The 24,557-nt window shown below is 51.3% G+C and overlaps 1 protein-coding gene across 3 annotated transcripts in view; it reads right to left on the reverse strand.

Annotated features, from left to right (window-relative positions):
• Window positions 1–24,557, reverse strand: part of DLGAP4 (DLG associated protein 4) — a 144,876-nt gene that overhangs the window by 35,594 nt on the left and 84,725 nt on the right. For all 3 annotated transcript variants that reach the window (XM_087445314.1, XM_014787473.2, XM_004430447.3), the window contains one exon: window positions 811–1,172. In XM_087445314.1, coding sequence (XP_087301440.1) covers window positions 811–1,172 — 362 coding nt within the window. The remainder of the gene's footprint in view (window positions 1–810; window positions 1,173–24,557) is intronic.

Raw genomic sequence — 24,557 nt, forward strand, 5'->3', positions numbered from 1 at the left:
CCCCAGTTCAGCTAACAGAAGACAGATTACTGATGTTAGGTGCATGCAGGGGTGCAATGAAGCAGTGGAGGGGAAGCTAGCACACCCTGCCCTGCTGTGTGCCATGGCCATGGGTACACAGTGAGTCTGGCTTCCAGGAAGGTCTGCTGGCTTTGGCCACTTGGTCCTAGGGAACCACCTGCCTGGATCCTTTCCCACGGAGAGAGGCATCAGGACCAGTATCACATTTCTCAATTTGACATGAGCCTGGCGCCTTGAGCCACCTACCTGTCCCCAATGCCCGAGAGGGCTCTGGGCAAAGGTCCCCTCGAGCAACCCCCATGGCTTAAGGGCCCTGGGTCCTGGGCTCCTGGCCCATTGGCGTCTATGCTCCACGCTGCTCCCGCTGCCAAGCGGGGCTTAGGTCTCCGCACCCGAGCTGACCTTGGATTAGAGAACTGTTAGGCCAGTCCTGCCTCCCACACATTGGCTGGCAGGGCAAAGGGTAGAATGGACAGACAGACAGTGGACAGGCAAACAGTGGACAGGAGATGGCTGGCTGAGTGTAACTACATTCACTGGGACAACCCATCGGAGGAGCAGAGACATGCCCACAGCTACAGACGTCGCAGCACATGTAGGTGATGTGAGGAAGGCATGGCTATGGGTGGAATTTGGTTTGGCCACTTGGGGCCGACCCCCCAAAATAGACAGACTTTTGTCTATTGTCACTTTTGTCCAAGAGACCTAGTAGGCTTCCACCAGATGTAATTACACACAGGCAAGTGCACGGAGCGGGCCAAGGACACAGAGTGTGAAAGGGGCCCCTACTTGTATTCCTATAGATGACAATTTCCTTTTGGGGATGGCCTCAGGGTGGGATTCGTTGCTGGTCAGCGTCCCTTGTTCGCTCTTCAGAGCTGCATGTTTTGGGGGCTGCTCGGGGGCCTCGGGGGCTGGGGTGATTAGGCCCCGTGTCACGCTGGGCGGTCGGGTACTGCTGTCTAGGCTGTCCGACGAGTTGCTCAGGCCTGACTGGCTTGCCACCTCGCTCTTGTGGTCTTGGCTGTCCAGATAGGTGTCCTGGGCAGATTCGGTACTGCTCTGGACCGTGACTGAGATGAACGGCTTTGACGTGGTGCGTGGCGGGACCGGTGGCGGGGTCTTCTTATATGCCACTAGGCATGATGAACCTGCAGATGGGTGAGAGGAGGATAAGGGAGAAGGTGAGCCCCCCAAACCCTCTCGAGCCCCTTTCAAGTCTGAGGCCCTACCTGACCTGGCCCTAGCTCTGGCCTCAGCCATTCCCTCAGCGAGGATTTCTGGAGCAGGAGAATGGGAGTCAGATGCAGCAGTGACCAAGACAGACACAGGCCCTGCCCACCCTCATGCTAGGCCAAGGCCAAATCTAGTGGGGGATGCCAACACTGACCAAAGATATCCTCTACCTCATAGTCACACACAAAGGTATTATCCAGCTGGGGCATGGGCTAGACGGTGAGGTACCACAGGCTATGACAGAGCCTGAACCATGCCAGGGGAAGCAGTGACAGCAGAGTGGAAGTCAGGACACCTAAGGAATGGTCAACCCTGCTTTCCTTAAGCTCAGAGAGACCTACTGCTCCCCCTGGTCTTTTATTCTACTCTACCTTCCCTATACCCCTGTTCCCTCTGCTTGGATGCCCCCTCCCTGTCTGGTCAAAAACCAACACATCCTTCAGGGCCCCCCTAACCCTTCCCCCATCTTGCCATTTCCACTTCACCCCCATTACGTGAAAACCCCATACACCAGTCTGTCTCCTCCAAGACTTCATCATGCCTGGTCCGCCTCCCTGTACTCCACGGAGATTCAGGGAACCAGGACCTGCCATGGGTGGGACCTGGGGTCATCTCTGAATCCCATTCCCGGCGTGGGGCTGGCCTACAGCTGGCTTCTCAAATGCTGAACTTTTTGTTTCAAACAGAAGGTGCTTTTCAAACAGCAGTAGCTACTTGCTATGAGGGGCTGGGTCAGATTCAAGGGCCTTTCTCAGCATCTTAACTCCAAATGCCCATTGTCCAGTGCCCTTTCTGGGCCTGGGCTGGGAGTAGGAGCCAAACAAGGGACTTGAAGCCCTGCCTCCAAAGGGCTACCAACCACGGTCGTGGTAATGGCCCCATGGAAACCCACAAAAGTAGGCCCCGTGCCACAGAGGCTGTGGGCAAGGCATAGCAGAACCTATTCAACTGCCACTATGAGATATCACTACACAAACCTATCAGAATGGCTAAAATAAAAAACAATGACAACACCAAATGATGGTGAGGATGTGGAGAAACAATCACTCACTCATACATTGCTGGTAGGAATACAAAATGATACAACCACACCAGAAAACATTTTGGCAGTTTCTTTTAAAATTAAACATGCTATTACCATATAACCTAGTAACTGCACTCTTGGGTACTTATCCCTTGGAATGATAACATGTTCAGAAAAAACTCATACTGAATCATGGCAGATTTGTAATAGCCAAAAAGTGGAAACAACCTAGAGGTCCTTCAATGGGTGAACGGTTAAACAAACTGTAGCATCCAGACTGTGGAATATTACTCAGCAATAACACTAAATGAACTACGGATATAAGCAACAACTTGGATGAATCTCAAGTGAATTATGCCAAGTGAAAAAAGCCCATCCCCAAAAGTTACATACTGTATGATTCTATTTATAAAGCATTCTTTAAATGACCCAATTATAAAGATGGAGGACAGATTAGCGGTTGGTGAGGAAGACTAAGCAGAGAGGGGGAGAGGGTGACGGAGAGGCTGGGAGGAACGTGGGTGTGGTTATAAAAGGGCGACAAGAAGGATCCTTGTGTGTGCTGACTCATGGAACAGTTCTGCATCTTGACGGTGGTGGTGGATACATGACCCTACAAATGTGATGAAACTGCACAGGACCAAATACACACACAAGTGAGCACAAGCGGAAATGGTGAAATCTGAATAAGATTGGTGGATTGTATCTATGTCAATATTCTAGTTATGATATAATACTACAGTTTTGTAAGATTTTATCATGGCGGGAAACTGGGTAAACGATACATAGGATTCCTCTGTATTATTTCTTACAACTGCTTGTAAATTACAATGACCTAAAAATAAAAAATTTAATTTAAAAAGCCCATCCGTCTGTCCATTCATCCAACAGACATCTATTAAGCCAGGCCCAGAATTGGATTCCAGGGAAGTGACGAGCCCTCATTAGCTGGGAAATGAGTGCTTCAACAGCAACAGATACCACAATGAGAAAGGCCAGGAGCTGGGAGCCGTGTCTTGTGCCTGGCCTAGCCTGGAGGTGACAAAGTGCTCTGGGAGCTCAGAGCCAGAAGCACTAAATTTCCACTCTGTTGAAAACTTCCCAGTCCTGCTCAGGACTTGAGAAAAACTCAGGGATCCCCCAGATAGACACACTCGCAATCTCTGACTCCTCAACCTGAGAAGGGCAGCGCGTGGGCAGGAGAATGAAGGCAGCAGGGCAGGCAGGCAGGAGGCGGGGCTTCGGTACACAGAAGAATGACCCTCCAATGCTCCTCCCTGTGGGAGGAGGGACAGGCGGCCTCAGGGAAGCCAAGCTCCTGTACTCAGCTGGCCATAAGGCACAGGCTGACAGCCAAAAGCTGGGTCATTTACTGAGCTGCGTTCAGCAGCTTTGTGGCTTTGTAATTTAAGGCTCACAGTGACTCTGTGAGATGGGGATACGATTATGCCCACTCTACGGATGGGGCACTTAAGGCTCAGAAAGGTTAGATAACACCCAAATTGCCAACAGTAAGTGGCAACCACATCTGTTTGACAGTACAGCCCTCCTCACTCTGCTCCCCAGGCCTCAGGCCCCTTCCTGCTGGGCTGGGGCTCCAAGGGTCTGGGGTCCCAAGGGTCTGGGGCCTTCACTGATCACAGTACACCCCCAGCATCCTGATGGACCCTGGAACCAGTCTGCAGGGGCACACCCAAGCCAAGATCTGACTGCTGGAGTAGGAGTAAAGGCAGACGCCTGGCTTCCAGGCCCCAGCAATTCCTCATGCAAGTCCTGCCCCGCCCCGCAACTTTTCAGTACCCTCATCTGTTCAGTGGTGGTGGTGGTGGTGGGGGTTCTAACTGGGTAACAGCACACCATATTCACACAGCCCTTGACAAACTCAAAGCATTTTCCCATTCGTTCTCTCATTCAAGCACAGGTGTGGAACCTCCCATCACTGTGACTGAAGGAAAGATCCCTGCTCTGAATTCCTTCTCTCCACTGCCTGAAATTCTACCATTTGAGAGCCATTCCTTTGGTGGTGAGGATCCAGAAGCCACAGAGCAGCACAGAACCAGACAAGCCTGAGTCCAGATCCCAGCTCTGCTGCATACCAGCTGTACTGCCACAGGGAGTGATCAGATAGGCTACACCACAGAGGTTAAGGTTCAGACAGGCCCAGGGCATGGCTCCTATTGGTCTCTGATACAGAGGGAGCCACGCCTAGAGGGGAGTGAGCCAAAATTTTTACCACTCCCCACTCCAAAACTGGTGGGGAGGCTGGGCTGGTTCTCTGACCAGACCAGGGGCGGTTTCCCCCAAGAGCTGGATATTTAGAGCAGCCCACTGAAGCCAACGGCCACCCGTGCCCAGCAGAGACCAGACTCATTGGAGATTTCAGGAATTGATTTGTTTGGCCTAAATATCCCCAAGGAAGCAGGGCTTCAGTGAAGTTTTCTGCCCTAGATCAGAAGAGCGAAGTCTCAACCTGCTCAAAATGTTCAAGGGGGGTATTTCCCCCTTAAGGGGGTAGCAATGGGTGTGAGGAGCCAGAACTGGGCTCTAGGCCTGCCTGAAGCTGTGTGACCCTCATCAGTGTCCTGGTCCCCATCTGTGGAGTGGGGCTGATACTGGCCTGGAGGAGTCTGTGTAGGAATCTGCATAGAAGAGCTCTTCCTACCTCCCCAGGAGACAATGGGGCTGCCCACAGCTAGGGGTCTGAACAGAGGACTGACCCTCCAGCCTCTCTCTTAGGGCTCTCTGGGCCCAGAGTCCTGCTGATGCTCACTGAGAGGCCCTGAGCCCTGGCTGAGGCAGCCACTCATCAGAGGGAAACTGAACTAGCGAGAGGCCGGGCCAGATGTGATAAGAGAAAAAGTGAACTTATCTTGGATTCTCTCTGTCTCCGGGGGCACAGGTCACAGCTGGATAAGGGGTGTAACAGAGAGGATTTCGGGGCCTCGGGGACTCTCTGGGTGGCAGGCATCCCTCAGCTCTAAGCACTGTCCCCTCCAGGGCAGGGGAATGGGACCTGACTGCATGGGACAGCTCTCATTTCACATGTGTGAAATGCTAGGAAATATAGGCCAACCTCTCCTCCTGCCCCTTCCAACATCACACTCCAGCCACTCTGTGTTCCTCACACCCATCACACTGCTTCCCACCTCAGGGCCTTTACACATGCCATTCCTTCTGCCTGGTAAGCTTCTCTCAGCTCCTCATGTTTCAAACGTCAGTTCATCAGAGAGGCCTCCCCTGACTGCCCTCCACTCTCATATCACCCAGGATCTCCATGAGAGCACCTATCACATTTGTCATCGGCTCATTTAGAGATTTACTTGTTGATGGTTATAGGCCTGGGGCGATGGGGAGAACTCTGTCTTGGCACAACAGGTCATATCCCAGGCCCAGGGTAATACCTAAGCACAGAAAGCTCTCAACGAATATTTGTTGAATGAGAAAATGAACCTCATCATTGCTACAAAAAACCTTTGGTTGCCAAAAATCAAGATTATTTAGCTATAGTGAAGGCTCCCAGTACTTTAGTATCCAAGGCTCTAGTCCCCTCCTGAATTTGGAGCCCTTTCTGCTTGGTACTCACCCACACATCTGCCCCTTCATCTCCTGCCCTCCCACCCCCTCAGCATGCCCCTTCCAGCTCCAGAGAACCCAACGCGCCCTTTCCCAAACACTCCACACACTTCATGCACCCAGGCCTTTGCATGCACTTGTTTCTGCCAGAATCCCTTTTCATATCTTCTGTGCTTCTTGTCCTCCCGCCAGTCCCCCTATCCCCAGCTCTTTCTGGCCCAGGCAGAGTCTGCCCCGCCTCCTTTCTCTGTGGATCAGCTGGAGCACTCAGGGCTGTGGCCATGCACCTGAGAGAGTGTCCCACGCATGTTGGTGCCCGGTGCCCAGTGCCCAGCCCAGAGGGTGCACAACCATCATTTGCTGATTAAACTTTAGAGGGAGGCAAGTGCCTCAGACACCCAAGATGTGGGACCTGATCAGCCCTGCATCCTCCAGGATGTGACTCCAGCCCTCCCTGCCCTGGGGAAATGTTCTTTGTCCCACAGTTTACAACAACATGGCATGTTCGACTCTTTGTCCATTCACTCTGGAAAACTTGCAGATTTGCCCAGGAAGCTTGGGGGTGAGCATCCTTCCAGTGTGACTGTCTCCTCCAGCTGGTCCTTCTTGTGGATATTTTCAAAGATCCTGAGTGAAGAATCCACTGAGCCACAGCAGCGTGCGCACACTGAACCACTGCCCCCAGGGGCTGCATGCTTCCCTGCCCCCCTCTTGGCCGTGCTGGTCCCTCTTGCCAAGGTTCAGACAGGAGCCAGTTGTGCGATGCCTCCTCGGTGCAGCCTGCCCCCAGCCCCAGACATCCAGCCCAGCCTCCCTGCCCCACAGCACACAAGTCCTTGGTTCTTCTAAGTAGAAGCTCCCTTTGTTTCATTTCTGCCTTCTGCCCCAAGATTTTATCGAGCAAACTTTCAGGTCAGAATGTATTTGTTTCCATATTTTGTTTTTTAATGCCACAGTGTATAACATGGCCAAAGAGAGCTTCTGACACTCAGAGGAGTGGCTGTGACCCTATCTCCCTAGAGATATGGAGGACACAGCAACTCCAGGAAGCTAGCCCCCTCCAAGTGCCTCGGAGGCCAATACGGACTTGGTCCTGAGGCCCAGGGTGGCCTTCATGCCTGCTAGCTACCAGGGGCCCAAGCTTGGCAGGGAGACTGAAGAAGAGGTCTAGACTCCTGAAGAGGAATGGATGCAGGGGGCCACAGACAGTGTGGGAGCCATGGCAGCAGGCTTTACAGAAGAGGCAGTGTGGCCACTGTGGGAGATCAAAATTGGCTACCCTGAAATATATCTTTTTACCTTGATTGTTTTTTCTGACAGACATTTGACCTCCCCCACTAACTGCCTAAAGAATTTAACATAGAAGACCTGTTCCAGGAAGGAGTTACTATCTGATGGCTGTAATATAATGTAAAATAGATGTTACAATAGGAAAGGCACCAACGGGCCCCTCTTATCAAAAATTCTGTCTCTTCCCGGCCACATTCTCTAGGTGGCCCTGCTAGGAGATGCCAGACAAACATTTACATTTATAAGGGAAATCTCCATTTGTAAAGGTATCTCCCTCTCTGTATTGGGAAGAGGGGGGATGACCTCATTTCTAGAAACTTATCAATGTGGAAGGTGAGGCCTTAAATCTGCATAATAACCTTACTCTTGTTTACTGTGCTTTACTGGTAATCTCCCATAACTGACTCTCCCCACCCCCAACATCCTCCTCTGTCTTTGGCTGAAGATGGTATTCTGCTATTGTGTTGAGAAACTCAGTTTCCTTGGTTTCTCCCATGTATGCATGTTATTAAATTTGGTATTATTTTCTCCTGCTAACCTGTCTTTTCATTATTCGGCCAGCCAGAAGAACCTGAAGGAAAAGGGCGGAGAGGGATTCTCCCTCTTCCCTGACACCACTCAAGGCCCCACATGAAGGAACAGCTGGCCTCAGAGCCAGAACCCCCTAAACTCCCTTTGCTGGCTCTGCCAGGCTTATGAAAGGGCTTGTCAGAGGAAGGGCTGAGGGCCTGTAAGATCCCATTCCCTCTCTCACCCGAGTGACCTGTCAAACCATACAGCTAAATTGGGCAACTCATTTGTGTGCTATGGTAAAAAGAGAATTCAAGGCTCCCACCCACCCAGCCTCAAATTGCTCCCTCCTTCCCTGTTTCTTCCCCCAAAGAGGGGAAGCTGGAAAGATTCCATGCAGCTAGCTCAGGATCAGGGGCAGACTGCCCCCTCAGAGCCACTTTCCTGGTGGCAGCCCATGTGACCCCCATCTTCCCACTGCGTCAGTGTGGAAGCCACCTCCTCCCTGCTGTGCCTTAAGAGTTAGCTTAAAGTTATCCAACTTCAATTTCAAACTCCAGCCAGCGGGACTAGCAGTATGTCTTGCCTCAACATCCTCCTGGGGATCCTCCACCGCTCAGCACAATCAGGCATTCCCTAACTGCCTCTCCCATCTTTCCCTTCCCCCCTGATCTAGAGCCAGCCTCCCCTAGACCACCCATACTGCTGCTCCCTGGCCCCCCAACCTCCTGTCCTGCCTTTCCTGTCCCTCCTTCACCCCTGCCGGCTGTTCGAGGAGTCCAATCACATCACGGCTTTGTTTGAAACCTTTCAATGGTGCCACAACCCACCCAGTGGACTTGGAACAAACCCTTCAGTGCGGGCATTAGGGCCTACAGAATCCGCACCCACAGCGGACCACAAAGCTCAAGGAGCTCTGGCCTATCCTCGGAGGCTTATCTGGAAGCCAGGATGTACCCCTGTTGGTAAGGGTTCCGACGTTAACAGCGACCTGACTGAGAGCCCACTGGGCCAGGCCTGAGCAAGCACTTCATACACAGTCGATCCTCATTACTCACAATGCTGATCTGTGATTTCGCCTACTCACAAAAATTTATTGGTATCCCCAAAATCAATCCTCATGGGGCTTTTATGGTCACTCACAGATGTGCAGAGAGCCCGAAAATTTGAGTCACCCAACGCACAGGTTCCCAGCTGAGGCTGAACAAGGTGACACTTTGCCTTCTTGTTTCAGCTCTCATACTGTACACAAGTGTCCTTTCCCTGGTCTATTTAGTGCTATGCTTTTCACGTTTTTGTGCTTTCTATTGGTGATCTATTTAAAATGGGCCCCAGACACAGTGCTGAAGCACTGTCTAGTGTTCCTAAGTGCAAGAAAGCCATGATGTGCCTTACAGAGAAAATACGTGTGTCAGAAAAGCTTTGTTGAGGCACGAGTCACAGCGCTGTGGTTGTGTTCAATGTTAATAAATCAACAACATATTAAATAAGGTGTTTTTTTTTGTGAGATCAGCCCTGTGCTAACATCCGCCAATCCTCCTCTTTTTTTGCTGAGGAAGACAGCCCTGGGCTAACATCTGTGCCCATCTTCCTCCACTTTATATGGGACGCCGCCACAGCATGGCTTGCCAAGCAGTGCGTCGGTGCACGCCCGGGATCCGAACCAGCGAACCCCGGGCCGCCGCAGCGGAGCGCGCGCACTTAACCGCTTGCGCCACCGGGCCGGCCCCTAAATAAGGTGTTTTTAAAACAGAAATACACATAAAACAAGGTTACGTATTGACTGGTTAGTGGAAATATTGTGGCCAAAGGCTTGCAGGGACCCTGCATTTCCCAAAGGAACAATGGTTCAGTGTTCACTAATTCAGTGTGAGACTTTATGAACAATAATGAGAACGGACTGTACTTTTGCCAACTGGATCCTCAAAATAGGTATGTGTAAGGTAGGTCTGTCATCGCCCCATTTTACAGATGAGGCTGAGAGAGGTGGAATGACTCGCCCCAGCTCACCCTCCCAGCTAGGCAGTGCTGGGGCCAGGGCTTGAACCAGGCTGCCTGAAGGCTGACCACTACCCTATGCCCTGTCCACTGCACTAACTCAGTGAGGGTCATGTGGAGGCAGCAGCCTTGGGCATGTCAATCGTTTCACCCAGAAAATGGGGTGTGATACCCAATGTGCTCTGAGTAGGAGCGGAGGAGATGATAGACATGAAGACGCTTTATAATTGTGGGGTGGGCCCCTGCAACTCCTGTGACCATGGTTTCTGGATGAAGGAGAGGGTGATCACCTCCTGGGGGGCAGCCTGGGAGCCTTTCTGGAAGACATTAAGGTTGACCGGATCTGGAAGGACAGACCAGAGTCACTGAGTGGCAAGAAAACACAGGGCTTTTAGGGTGAAGGGATCCTCTATGAGCAAAGGAGCAGGGCAGGACAGCCCAAGGCATGGGAAGACAGGGACTGAGGCAAGGAGGGCTGAGAGGAGGCTGCCTCCTCTCAGACAGGGTCCTCGGCTTCCTGAGGCTGCTTGGGCAACGGGAACAGAGGCATCTTCTCCCTGCCCACAGCATCGCTCATAAAGTCCCTCCAAACTGGCCTGCAGAGGATTTTACAGCACGCAGACCTGAAAGTCGCTGGGAGGGCGTATCACCCCCTATCTCAATAGCCCAATGCACTAGGCAGCTCTGTGTGACGTGCCAAGGCCATCTCGAGCTGAGCATGTCCAGAATGAGTCTGAATTCTTTCCTCCCCTACATCGGCCTTGATCTCCTAGAGAAGGGACCCCATGCACTCAGTTACACACACCAGAAGCCTGGGACTGCCCCCGGCCCACCCCCCCCAAATCCGCAAGGCCTTGCCCCTCCTCCATAAAAGCACATGTTACAGAGACCGGCTTCCCTCCATCCCCACCAGCCTGGTCTAAGCTTCCACTTTCTACCCCCTGGCCTCCCTGCTTTGTCAGTTGCCCAACTCACCCACAATCACTCTCCAAACAGCAGCCTGAGGAATTTTTTATTCTTATTTTTTATTTATTTATTTATTTTTTTTTTGTGAGGAAGATCAGCCCTGTGCTAACATCTGCCAATCCTCCACTTTTTTGCTGAGGAAGACTGGCCCTGGGCTAACATCCGTGCCCATCTTCCTCCACTTTATATGGGACGCCGCCACAGCACGGCTTTCCAAGCGGTGCGTCGGTGTGCGCCCGGGATCTGAACCGTCGGGAGCGCATGCACTTAACCGCTTGCACCACCAGGCTGGCCCCAGAATTTTTTAAAAGTACAAATTGGATTACTTCCTCCTCTTTCTAAAGCTTTTCAAAAGCTCCCCAGTCCATGAAGAATAAAATGCGCATGGCTCACCTTGGCCTACAAGAGGAACTGGCCCCTGCCCCCTTCTCCAGCCTCAGCTCCTACTTCCCCTGCTCTTTCTATTCCAGCCACGCCACCCTGCTTGCTATTCCTCAAACACCCCAAGCATGTGCCCACCTCAGGGCCCCTGAACCTGCTACTCCCTGTCCGAAATGATCCCCACCCCCATCTTTGCATGCCTACTTCTTCCCATCTTGATCTCGTCTTAGCTTCCCATTCAGGTCTCCACTCAGGTGTCACGTCCTCAACAAGGGCCTCCTTGACCACCCTGTCTAAAGCTGTTACTCTTTCTTTGAGGACCTGTTTGTTTCATTCAAGCATCAATCAACTTATTGTTCATTTGTCTTTTGTCTCTCTCACCTACCTGATAGGGATCCTGAGTATCCCACATAGGTTCCTGGAGGTGGAGACACTGAATATCTTATACAATTACTATGCTTTCCCAGCACCAGGCCCAATACGTGGTTGGGCTCAGTAAATATTTATTGAACGAGTGAACAAATCTGTATTTGGCAGTTCGGTAAATTAAGGCTCAGAGAAGCAGAATGATTTACTCCTGACTCAGAGTTGGAATCTAATGCCCAGAGCCCGGGCTTTGAAGGCTTTGAACTCCCTTCAGCTCAGCTCCTAACACTCTCTCTCTCTCTCTCTCTCTCTGCAAAATCTGGTGGGAGGCAAAGCCTTGAGCAACTCAGCTTGAAGCTGGGCAATGAGGCCATGGGAACGAGAGCCCAACAAACCCTAAGCACCGGATATCAGAAATTATTGGAAAAATAACCGTTTCTGAAAGGCGGCAGAGAAAGAAGGTAGGCAGTGCTTAGCCTGGGAGGGAAGACAATTATCACTGATGTTCTACAGAGGAGAGAACAAGCTTTTTACTTTCAAGAGTGGCAGCGTAGAAAGGTCTGCTCTGCGAGGCCAGGGTGCCAGGTTCTAAATGCAACACTGGCCACGGCGGGCTGTGTACCTTGCATGGGGCCTGATCCTTTCTGGGCCTTAGTTTCCTCAGCTGTAAACTAAGCAGGTTGACCTTGAATGGGGGTCACAAATTCAAATGTCTACAGGAGACTGGGCATCTAACCCCTCTGGCCCATAGCTGCCATGTGGAGACCTGGGTGAGAGAAGCCAGAAATATGGACTTAAAAAAAAAACAAAAAAACCTCTAAAATTTTAAAATGGAGTTAGTTAATTCAGAGTTTTAAAAAACACTGTGCAGGTACATGCCTGCCAGCTAATGTGGCCTGTGGCACACAAGCTTGTGACTGCTGGAGCAGACCCTCAGACCTCCTTGCTCCTTCTGGAGCTCCATCCCCTCTCCCCCTGCACCCTAGGAAGCCTGTTTGTAAGAGCCTCCCCTTTGGAAAGGGAGGAGACCCTTGGGAACCCTGAAAGTAAAGCAGCCAGGAGGCCCTTCAGGTGGTGTGTCAGCTCCAGCTGGGCGAACGCAGAGAAAGCCCCTTCTGGCTGGCAGGGCTGGTCTGGTTTTAGGCTCTTGGCACCAGGGCACAGGTGGCGGGAGAGCCCCATCCGGAGTACAGATGGCCACCCCCCTTCATGGGCCTGGAGCAGCTGCCTGAGAGGGACCTGCTTGGTTGCTGGGGCAACACCCCGGGCCCCCTCCAGAGACAGCTGCTCCTTAGAAGCACTGTTCACACCCCAGTTGGAGTCAAGGGTGTGAGGGGGTTCTGTCCTGACACATTCAGCCAGAGGGGCTGGAGGAAGCGGTTAAGCAATGCCTTCCAGATGGGCCTAGAGTTCAGGTCAGCTGGTTCTCAGAGGACAGGAAGCAGCCAGTCGGGAGACTTCACAAGCTCCAGGGCATCTCCCCTGTCAGGTCCTAGATGCGTCCTTATTCCTGGGGTCTTCAAGCAGGGTTTGACAATTTCCTCTCATTGGGTTAGATGGTGGCAGCCTTTGGCTCTGCCAGCCATGGGAGCAGAGGCCTAGTGCCCCCTGGAACAGAACCCCAGCATATGGAAGAAAAAGGCGCCCAGCCCTCCCCATGACCACTGCTGCCCGCTGCCCACTGCCTTTCCTCAGGTCCTCCTCCTCCAGTCGTCCTGGACACTCCAACCCTCTCACCCAAAGAACCCCTGACATGGGTTTCCCAGTCACCCGGACTTCCCCAGCTTGACTAAGTCTCACTACAGCCTCAAAGTGAAGCCCAGAGAGGTGAGGCCACTTGTCTGAGATCACATAGCTAGCTGATGGGGCACTGGGATTGGAAAGAGGATGTGGAGCCTCCAAATTCCAGGGTCCTAGGAAATAGTAATTCCAGTGATTTTCAAACCAGGTTCTGAGGGCCCCCAAGGGGACCTTGGGGAAGGCTTTTTGACTCCCACCCCACTCCAGGTCCCTTAGAGCAGCTCCATTTTCCTTTTTTTCTCCATATGAAATCCTCACATGGTATTTTGAGACCCACTAGACTTATTCAACCTCCTCATAGTACAAACAAGGAAAGCGAGGATCAGAAAGGCAATGCACTCCCTGGGGATCAGGTGGCAGAGCAGGGACCCTTGCCCAGGGCTCTGAATGTGGGTGTGTTCCCTGTTCCCCTCAGACTGAGAAAGGAAGACACCTGCAGGTTCCCTAGACTAGAGACCACCAGTTCCAGGTATTCAGGGAGGTACTCACCTGTGGCTGAACCCCACCTCCTCCAGCCCCTGACCAGGGAACCCCAAATAGCATGCTGCTTCTCAAAAACCATTTCCATCATTACTGCAACAGTATCCAGGAAGCAACCTGTCAGGCAACCTTCACCCCTCACCCATTCTGTGTTGGAATCTGCCACAAACGTCGTCTTACGTATCCTCCAAGACTCACCTGCAGAGTCGGCTCTACCAGCACTTCTGCTCAGAGGCCCCTGCCCTACCCCCCAGGACACCTTATTACCACCACCTCTGGGAGTCCAAGCTTTAAGGAGATGCCAGCTTCCAAGCTGCGGTTACTGAATCACGATTCTCTTGCTGTATATTAAAGCTATAACCACTAGTAAGGGGTGCTGATGATGGCCTGAGTTGCAGGGCTGCTACAGCTCCAGTCCAAGCAAGACTTTGATGTGTACAGCCCCTGTCTGCCTGGTTGGGGAGTGGGGGTGTAGAATCTAAGATTTGGCTTTTCAAATACTGGCTCTGGCATGTGGACCTTGTTCCTGTCTTTCAAAAGCCGTAAGGTCCCAGGAGCCCAGCCTGGAAAGTACTACTTAGAAAGAGCGTCAAAAACCACCCTCACTTCTGGAGGGCTGACATTAAACCCTGGTGATGGGTCACGGGCTTTTTACAAGCTGTCACGGATCTCAGTGTTCACTGTGCAAAGCCAGACACTGCCAGGCCCCGCGCACCTCGACTGCTGGCCTCCTTCATCATTCTGAATGACCAAGCGGATCCCAGAATAGAAAGACGGTGTTAACAGGCTCACTCACTGTGCCTGGAGTGACAGGTGGTATATCAGGCGACAGAAGCAGGAGCCAAGAACCCAGGGCAGCAAAGAGATGGGATGAAATGAATGGCACAGAACTGAATGGGGAAAACCATGAGTTCAGTTCAGGTCAGCAAGGCAATGCTGCCTGCTTCAGTGCCAGGCCTGGGGACAGAGACACAGGCAGGGAGAGGGACCTGTCCTCTGAGCTTATATTAATACCCCGAGTTTGGGAGCCCAAGTTAGACAACTCCACGAGAGAGCAGCACATGTGGAAAAACACGTTAGCGGCTCCAGCTGACCACAGACACAGTCTGAGGCTGCACTAACAGAGCAAGGTGGACGACCAGGGAGGGCGGCAGCCCCCACCGAACTCTGGGTAATGTTGGTGGCGATTTCTGGACAAGGGACATTGCCAAACTGGAACCTGATGAAAAGAGGGCAATCCGCACCGGGACAAATCTCAAATCCATCCCATTACAAGTGCTTATTTACAAAGGGGAAGTCACACATCGGGCCCTGCGTGGGCACTAAGGACCCAGGATGAATAGTCCTTGTCCTCAAGAAAGTCACAAATAAAGTGAAGAGGTGGCAATGAAATGTCCCCTCCACTGACTGGGCGTAGCCACATGGAGTAGTCCATGAGAAAGCCTGGGACGGACTGAACCAGAGTGCTGTGACTGATTAGTGACGTCTGTCACAGATTTGCCACAAATGGAGTGTGAGACAGGTGCATCATGAGCCGGGCCTAGTCTAACATAAGGGAGGGCTTGGAGAGACTGGATGAGTGGTCTGGAAAAGAGAGGCAACTCAGAAAGGCATGGCTGCTGTCCCCAAATACCTAGAAGGTGGTCACATATACACATGGTCCAGGTCGTCACACTACAACCAGAGCGGGGACGGGAAGGTGGGGGTGGTTAAGGGGAAGCAGATTTTGCCTCACTATAAGGAAGCACTTTCTAAGGGGCAGAACTCCCAGGAGGGAGCCAGCAAGGCTAGACACAGGCACGATGGATCCTAGGGAGGGACTCAAGCCCCCACGGGGGTGACCTTCAAGATTCCTTCCAGGCCTGAGATGTTCTTTCTTTGCCTTCCTACTTCACGCCCAGTTCTGGATATGACATCAGACATCATTTTTGTGTGTACGACATTCATAGTTCAAATTTTTTTTTTTGCCTCGGGAGAATTGTGATCAACAAGCAGAAAAAAGAAAGAATGTTTATACAGCCTAGCTACATGGGAAATGTCGTGAGGACTAACACCAGGGCCTCAGCACAGTCAGGGCTTAAGACACCTTCTGAGAAGTCTGGCAGCACAGAGCCCCTACCTGAAATGATAAACCCATCCTCAGAATATGAGATCAGCCAACACTTGCTACCCCCCGCCCCCAATACCTGCTACTGGGTTAGAGAAGTGGCCTGTAGGTCAGGAGTCCCTGAGCGTGAGCACTGCTTCCCACACTCACTCACTGTTCGACTTAGGCTCCCCAGGCCTTCCTCCCATCTATAAAATGAGAACAACACTGCCCAGGACTACCACGAGAGTCTCTTGAGAAGACAGGTGGAAAAGGCTTGGCAGGTGAGAAACTGTCATTACAACTGCTTGAGGGGCCCACATATCTCCTGAGCAAGGAGCCCACAATCCCAGGCCCTCCAGGGACTCTGCAGGCCAGAGGCTGGGGGTTTCCGGCCTGGGGCACACCCCTCCAGGGGGCAGGGTTAGGAAGGTTCAGTGCCCTGCCTGAGGACCCACAGCTGTCCATCCTCTCCATGCCCCACTTGCATCACCGTTCTAATATTTTAGGGTAGTGACCGTGGGCGTCCCTGCCTTGCTAAGTACCCCTCTAACTTCTCTCCACACCCTCTTCATGCCATGCTCTCAGCTTCCAGGCCTTTGTACCAGCTGCGCCCAGCCTGCAACATCCTTCCTAATTCTGCCTCTTCCTTCAGGTCTCAGGTCCAGCATTACTACTTCCAAAAAGCCTTCCCTGACTATCCCACCCTGGCTCCCCTCTCTGAGTCACTACCCTACGTTCAGATGTGCCGTGGGCCTTTGCCACCACACTGGAACAGGCCTGCTCACTTTTCTACTTCTCCCTTTGGACCCTAAGCCCCTAAAGACAGCGACCAGTGGTTCCCACGCCTGTGGCCCCATCCCTGGCTCAGAAGAGGTGGCTAAGCAAATGCCTGCTGACACTTATGAGGTAGGACCCCATCTCTGACTTCACCCCAAAAGTGGTACTGCAGGGCCTTCCCTCTGGAAGACTTTGAGGACACAGCAAGTAGAGACGAGTCTGTAAAAGGCGACTTGGCAAACAGAAGACAGAGGCGCTGGGACAAGTCATGACTACACGCTTCCCCCTCACGCCTTCATACCCTACCCCCCCAACTCGATTTTTCTCCCAGGCACCTTTGGAAGCACAACATGGTAACATTTGGGAAGATCTCTTTGAAAGAACACCTACCCAAGGGAAGGTCACCAGCCTCCCTACCCTGTCCACAGAGCCCTGCCCCGACAACGGCACAGTGTTAGGCACTGTGAACTGGCTGAATATTAGTGGCTAACAGTCATAGTTACCGGTGTGTATCGTCTGCTCAGGAATCGGTGGCTACTGCAGTGGCCCAGTCACTGTCCGAGGTCCTTACATCTGCATCTTATATTTGATCCCCACAAGATGTTTTCACCATCTCTCCTTGTGCTGCTGAGGAAACGCAGGCTCAGAGAGGTTGAGGGATTTGCTCATCATCACACAGCAAGTCATATTCTATCTGCTAAAGGAGTGCAAACCCTACAGATTTTAATCTCCAGAACCCAACCTTCACAGCATCCAGTCTCACAAGTAATAAAAATACAAGCAAGACTGAACACACATTCCTACGAAGCTTAGAAGCTGCCATAAAAGACAAGTTTGGTCTCCTCCTTCTGCTGGCGGAATCTGACTAGAGTGCACTTTCACAAAGACCTCAAGCCAAGCCAGCAAACCAAAGAGCACCTGAAGAAAGCAGACTTTACCTTGACAACTTCTACCCCTCTGAGCTGCTCTGCCTCGATGTTTTCACAAGCACACCAATCACCTCCCCAGGCTTCGGGGTGTCCTGCAAGACTCTCTTCCGCTCTCACAAAGAGACCTGTGACATCACTTGCCCCTCAAACAGCCCCTTCCCCCTCCTAGGACTGCCACCCATCTGTAAAAGCTGAGGACTGCACTAGGCTGGGGACAGCACAGGTTCCACTGGGTGTGCTACTTCTGGTTCACTGGTAATATGTGCCTGTGTTAAGAAGGATCCTGAAGCTGTATCTAGGCTCAGTGGGAGTGTTATGCTGATTGATGCTGTCAGCCACAGGCCTAGTATGGGAAGTAACTGCCAAGTCCAAGGTATTTGCTGTCCCTGGGCAAGATGGTCCCCACGGAAATGCGTTAGGACTCCACTCCCATGATGCAGCATCACCATCTTTGACTCCCCACCAAAACCTTTACCCCTCATCCTTCCTGATAGGCCCATCAACATGAGAGCTTCTTGGGCAATGTTTTAAATCCAGTAAGATGGGAAAGCAACCTTCTGTTTCAGTCTACTATCCTTCGAAAGACTGACCAACAAGGAACCCTAAATAGGTGCAACTTATAGAGTGAGGGTGGCTGGGTTTCAGCCCAGTTTTATCACTTAAGTGCTGAATGACCTTGGGTAAGTCACTTTACTTCCAAGCCTCTGCTGCTGCTTCTGTAAAATGGGGATCAGGAGCCCTGTTTTCCTTGCATTTAACCACATCTGAATGCTGTCATAGAATTCTCAGGGCTCAAAGAGAAGTTCATTATTTGTCTCACTGATTTTGGGATGTACACATGACAGGAAGTATTGTCCCATTTCTCAGAAGAGGAAGCTGAGGCTGAGAGAGGTGGAGGGACCTGGCCCAAATCCCACAGCAAGTAGCTAATTGACAAATTATGTTAAATTATGATTAAATCCACAGTCTTCCCCATCCCACTAGCCCACTTCCCCAGGGGAGATGTGGCCAGGCTCCCCGCAGCCACCACGGCTTTGGAACCAAGGGTGCCTCTGCGGAAAAAGCCGTCCCAGGAGATGATCAGTCTTTTAAAAACTCTGCTGGAACATGGCCACAGAAAGCTTAGAGCTGCAGTGTGCATTAACTTGGAGAATTCATCACCATAAAAAGAGTTAATTATTCAGAGACATCACCTGCTCCCCTTTTCAAATGTACCTCCTTAAAATGGGCTAGGTGAATGAGGTACCTAGAGTAGTCAAACTCAGAGACAGAAAGTAGAATGGTGGCTGCCAGGGGCTGGGGGGAGGAGGGAATTGGAAGTTGCTGTTTAATGGGTAAGAGTTTCAGTTTCACAGGATGAGAAAGTTCTGGAGATAGATGGTGGTGATGGTTGTAAAACAATGTGAGTGTATTTAATGCCACTAAACTGTACACTTAAAAATAGTTAAAATGGTAAATTTTTATGTGTATTTTACAATTAAAAAAAAAGGGCTAGTGAGGAGTCCACTGAGGAATTCTCTACAAATGAGCCCAAGTTATCAAACTGCTTTGAATTTTTTCATCCCAAATCCAAGAGTCACAAAATAAAATATTTAAAACTACTTTAGGCATAAATTTTTTGATTTCTGTTTTGAGTTAAATGTATTTATGAGCTGGGGCTGATTTATAATCCGCCTACAATCTCTTTACTGAGATTCAGGAAATAGAAATAAAAGAAAAAGAATTCAAATAGAGAATAAAAAAGATCGGAGGCCTACAAGGGCAGTGACGGATTTGTCAGTATCACAGAACCTTGGAAAGGAGCTGGATGGGAAACTGTGTGAGATAAAAAAAAAAAAAAACTTGAAAAAACAGAATTGAGCCAGCCCTGATGGCCTAGTGGTTAAAGTTCGGCACACTCCGCTTCAGAGGCCTGGTTCAGTTCCCGGGTATGGAACCACACCACTCATCTGTCAGTAGCCATGCTGTGGTGATAGCTCATATAGAAGAACTAGAAGGACTTACAACCAGAATATACAACCATGTACTGGGGCTTTGGGGAGGAAAAAATAAATAAATATATTGTGTAACACTATAGAACACAGAAAAAAAGTCATTTTAATCCCATTACCCTAACACAATCACTATTATATCATTCTACACCAAAACTTTTTAACTGTGATCATTTTAGAATGGCAACCTTGCTAAAAAGAAATAAACTTCTGCTCTGGTCTTCTTAAACAGAGACAGTGTGGTAGAACAGAAAGAATAGTGAACCAGGACTTCAAATTTTGATTAAGCTGTGTGACTTTGGGCAAGTCACTTCACCTCTCTGTTCCATCACCTCTAAAAACTGCAACCTGGCTCCCTCAGCAACAGAAGCAACAAGGCTTTGTGGACTGTGAAGCAGTACGAGAAAGGAAGTTAGCAATAAATAGGGAGTGCTGAAGAAGCCTTTTCTTGATGATTTACAATCAGCATGAAAACCAATCATAAGGTAAGTTTTCGGAAGTTCTGATGTCAATTTTAAAACAAAATCACTTGTAGCGCTTTCACTACCACACCTCTTAATTCAGTGACACTTCTGGCTCCTACAGGGTAAGCAAAGGTACTTGCCTCAGACCTAACCAGGCTCACTGAGATAATGAGGCCCTGCCTGATCTTGCAGATCCTCCAGATGTAATGTGCACCTCTCCTTGTTCCCTTAGTAAACCAAACACTTCCCACCTCAGGGTTTCGACCCCCACTGTTCCTAGTCTGCCCCTGACTACCTTCTTCCCATCCTCCACCTCACCTTCCCTGAAGTGCCTTCCCCATCCTCTGAATAGGTCCCTCTCAGCACCTGTTTGTTTCCTTCAGGGCTTATCTCAATTAGACAGTATCTTGTGTATCTGCTACCTGCTGGGAAGGGGACTCTAAGCTGGATGGAAGCTCCATGAGGAAAGAGACCAAGTCCATCTTGTCCCCCGCCCTTCCTCCAGCTCAGCACCTGGCACTCTGAGCGCATGAATGGCTGATTGTTCGGAGAGAGAAGTGGAGGTCGGGTGAGGAGGGGAGGAGCTGGCTGGGATGAACCCAAATCCTCTTCCCCTGCACTGTTCCCACACACTGCTGCACACGCCCTCTTTGAGGAAACTGCTGGGGCAGCAGGAGTGGTGGCAGCCCTGCATTTATAGGTGCTGTCAAACAAGCCCCGCTTGTACCCCACTGGGTGGCACAGGCTGCAGGCACACACACCTGCAGGCACAGACTGCTACCACACCCCTGTGCAGGGCAACAGTCACATCATGAAGCGTGGGAAGGCAAGAAAGTTCCAGGAGCGGCTAAACTATTGAATCTATTCACAGCACCCTCAATAACAGGCTCCTCATCTCGGCCCCCAGAAGGAGACTGCCTCCATGGAGTGACGACCTTGCAGAGAAAAACCCTGGCTCTGAGTGTGGTAGACTCCGAGGGCCCTGGGCAGGCCTCTCTAGCCTGATCTCAGCTCTCCTGGCTCTGGACGGCACGCCGCTGCCTTCCCTCCCCAACCCAGGGTACCCTCCCCTCCCCCATCCAAGGTGTCCTCCCTTCAAAATCTCCATCCAGGGCCTGCCCGGTGGCGCAAGTGGTTAAGTGTGGCCGCTCCACTGCGGCGGCCTGGGGTTCACCGGTTGGGATCCTGGGCGCGCACCGACACACTGCTTGTCAAGCCATGCTGTGGTGGCGTCCCATATAAAGTGGAAGAAGATGGGCATGGATGTTAGCCCAGGGCCAGTCTTCCTCAGCAAAAAGAGGAGGATTGGCAGATGTTAGCTCAGGGCCGATCTTCCTCACCAAGAAAAAAAAAATCTCCATCCACCTGGAGCCTACCCAACTTTTGAGGTCCTGAAGGTCACCTCCTCTCTAAAGCCTGCCTTGGTTCACTCCATATTCCCCATTAGAGCCCTGCACTCAACAAACAGCCATCAAATGACTGACTCCCCTCCAAATACCCCACCTAGTCCACCTACATCTTTCCAGGCATGGGACATGGACAGTCTAAATATTTTGTCTTCTTTCTCCCCTTGGATATCAATAATAGCAGCAGCTACGGGCCGGCTCCGTGGCTTGGCGGTTAAGTGCGCGCGCTCCGCTGCTGGCGGCCCGGGTTCGGATCCCGGGCGCACACCAACGCACCGCTTCTCTGGCCATGCTGAGGCCGCGTCCCACGTACAGCAACTAGAAGGATGTGCATTTATGACATACAACTATCTACTGGGGCTTTGGGAGAAAAAATAAAATTAAAAAAATAATAATTAAAAAAAAAATAATAGCAGCAGCTAACACTGCTTAAGTGTTTCTCCTGTACCACGCACTGTGCTCAGTGCTTTGTGCATATTCTCTCTCTTGTCCCCATGCTGAGACTAATGTTAGGTAACATTAACATTTCTGTTCTGCCGGTGAAGAAACTGAGGCCCAGAGAGGTTAAGCAACTTGCCCAAGGTCTCACAGCTCTAGACAGCAGCCAGGATCTGAACCCCGGCAGTCTGACTCTAAAGCTATGCTCTTAACTACAGGTATGCATGACCTTTGGGGTATGGGCTTCTCCCCACTGTGCCCAGCTCAGCCTTAAACAGTTGGGCTTTATAAATGCCAGCTTTCTGCATTCCATGGGAGCAGCACGGCCAGGTGTGGGTCATCAACGCAGTCATTCAACAACAACTTCCAGATCACCTACTGTGTGCTCAGTGTGTACTCTCAGGGAGTGGACTTGAACCACAGCGGCTCTGTGCTTGGGGACCTTGTGATTGTGTAGAGGAGAAGTGAGGTACACAAAAATCATATTTGTTGAAGCAACAAAATTTATACCATATCTGCTTTGGCAAGTCTGAAAATTTCCTTAGAAAAAGCACAGAGAAACAGGAACTTACGACCCCAGCTAGTTAGATAACAGCTAATCTTTGAAATACACAGGCCAACCAAACCAAGTGTTATGATACTCTCTCAGTAGCTTCCAAGGGACCAAAATCGATTCAACTGAACAGCAGAGCGAGAAGGAATTTTCTCCTGCCCCGGAAACAAAACGGGAATCTGAGGTCCAGAGCTGGAAAGGGTCTTGCCTGAGGCCACCTATCAACTCGATAAGAAGCCATGGCTCCTGCTCCCCCAACCCCTGTCCTCTCCAAGTCCCTGGGACTGGAACCAGAACAAAAAGGCTTTCAGGCCCTCTGGGTCCTTGAGAAGACACGGCCAGGGATTGAGGTAAGTGCCCACAGCGACCGAAAGTTTAAAAGTCCTCACAGGGGAGACAGGGCGCTAGCTCTTACCTCAGGGCGAGTGGAACTGTTCTGTGAAAGCTGGATTCGGGAGGCCAGGATTTCTTTCCCAGGCCAACACAGGCCCAGCTCCAGCTCAGCCCTGCCCTGGAAGGACAGGAGTTTCAAAGGCAGTAGCTCCCCACCTGGAGCCACACCCAGGGGAGAGTGACCTCACCAGGGAACCCGTCTGACTAGCAGTCTCCCAGACAGCGGTGGGCCAGGCCAGAATGCCACTGCCTGCCTGTCTGCAGCCTGGCACCTCTCCCTGCGGGGCCCCACCCAGCTCCCGCCCCAGCCAGGCCCCCAGAACAAGGGTGGGAGCCTGTGGGGAAGAGGGTGGCTCCCCTCCTAGTAAGGCCAGCTCAGCCTAGGTCCCCCAGGCCCCACGCCAGCCTTGGCTGGCTCTGAAGCAGCTGCTTCCTGCTTTGTCTTTTTCTTTCTTTCACTTTGGTTTTTAACCCCAAAGTGAAACTAAAGATGGGGACGATGTGGAAAAGGAGGTGAGAGTTAAGGCCTGGGAGGGCTGAACATCTGGCTTCTAATCCGGGTAAGGCTGCTGACTCACTGGGAAACTTGGAAGGATGCCTTCAACTCCAGGCCTCAGTTTCTCTATTGATAAAATGGGAGGGAGGGACTAGGCTAGTGACTTTAAACGTCATTTTAAACTAGAAACGACAGAACTTCCCCTTCCTCATCCCTGCCACCACAAAAGACTGAAAAGGAGCTGCAGAAATGACCTGGGGGAGACCCAAAAGGGCCTTCCTGTTGGCTTGGAGGGAGAGGCAAAACTCTGCCTGTAGTGTGGAAACCCTCCTGGTCTCCTTGTCTCTCCCCTACTGTCAACTGAATTCCTATATCCTGAGTGAGCCCTGGAGTCCCAGCAGCCTGGGGCAGGGCAAATTCAGGAAGCTCCTAGGCACAAGCCTGACCCTGTCTTGGCACAGCAAGAGGAGACACCCACCAACAGATGACTGAAAACTGGCCCAAACTTCAGACTCTGCTGACCCCAGGGTGCCTAGCAGTGTCTGGCTAAGACCACTGTAATCTGTTTTATGGTGTCTTCCCACTGGCTGGTTTACCAAATCTTTCCACTAGCCTGATGACATGAGAAAAAGCAGGGATGAGCCTCCCCACCTTTCAGGTGAGGTAAACTGAGGCTCAGAGAAGGGCAGAGACAGAGTGGCCAAGCCAGTACCAGATTCAGGAGCTCAGTAAATATCTACTGGATGAATGAGCTCACTGGCCCAGCGGTTGCCAAGCAGGTGCAGCACACGCCAGAGAAGCACAGGAAGGATACAGCATGGCATGCGTGCGTGTGTGTGCGCACGACACCTCTCCCTGGAGACCAAGATGTATATAAGTCCCAAGGTACCTGTAACAGAATTCCCTCCCCCCAGTCCTGGCTCCATTCTTGCCATCCCTCCAGCCCATTTCTTTCCTTCATCCCTCACTTCCTCCATCTGCACCTTACTCTGAAAGACACCTCATCGGCTGCTGAGTGACACTGGCCAACCCCCTTCCCTCTCTGGGCTAGATTAGAATAGTCCTTCTTAACCAAGGAAATGAATTTGAATCCAGGGGTGGGGGCAGGGTGCTTTTAAAAATATATACATTTTCAGAATGCAAAAGAAGGCAATTGGAAAATATCTAACAAAATTTTAGCTGCACAGACTCTTCAAAACAGCAATTCCACTTGCAGGACTGGCTCCCACAGCTGTGCGCACACATATGCACATGGACACGTGGGGAAGAGTGCTCGCTGCAGCATTACTCATAGCAGCAAGACTGGGAGCAACCTGAATGTCCCTGATAGAGGACTGGAGAAACAACCGGTGGGCCATCTATTGATGGTCTGCCAC

This window comes from Ceratotherium simum, chromosome 21 (assembly GCF_057802395.1).
Source record: "Ceratotherium simum simum isolate JZ-2026a chromosome 21, ASM5780239v1, whole genome shotgun sequence".
NCBI lineage: Eukaryota > Metazoa > Chordata > Mammalia > Perissodactyla > Rhinocerotidae > Ceratotherium > Ceratotherium simum.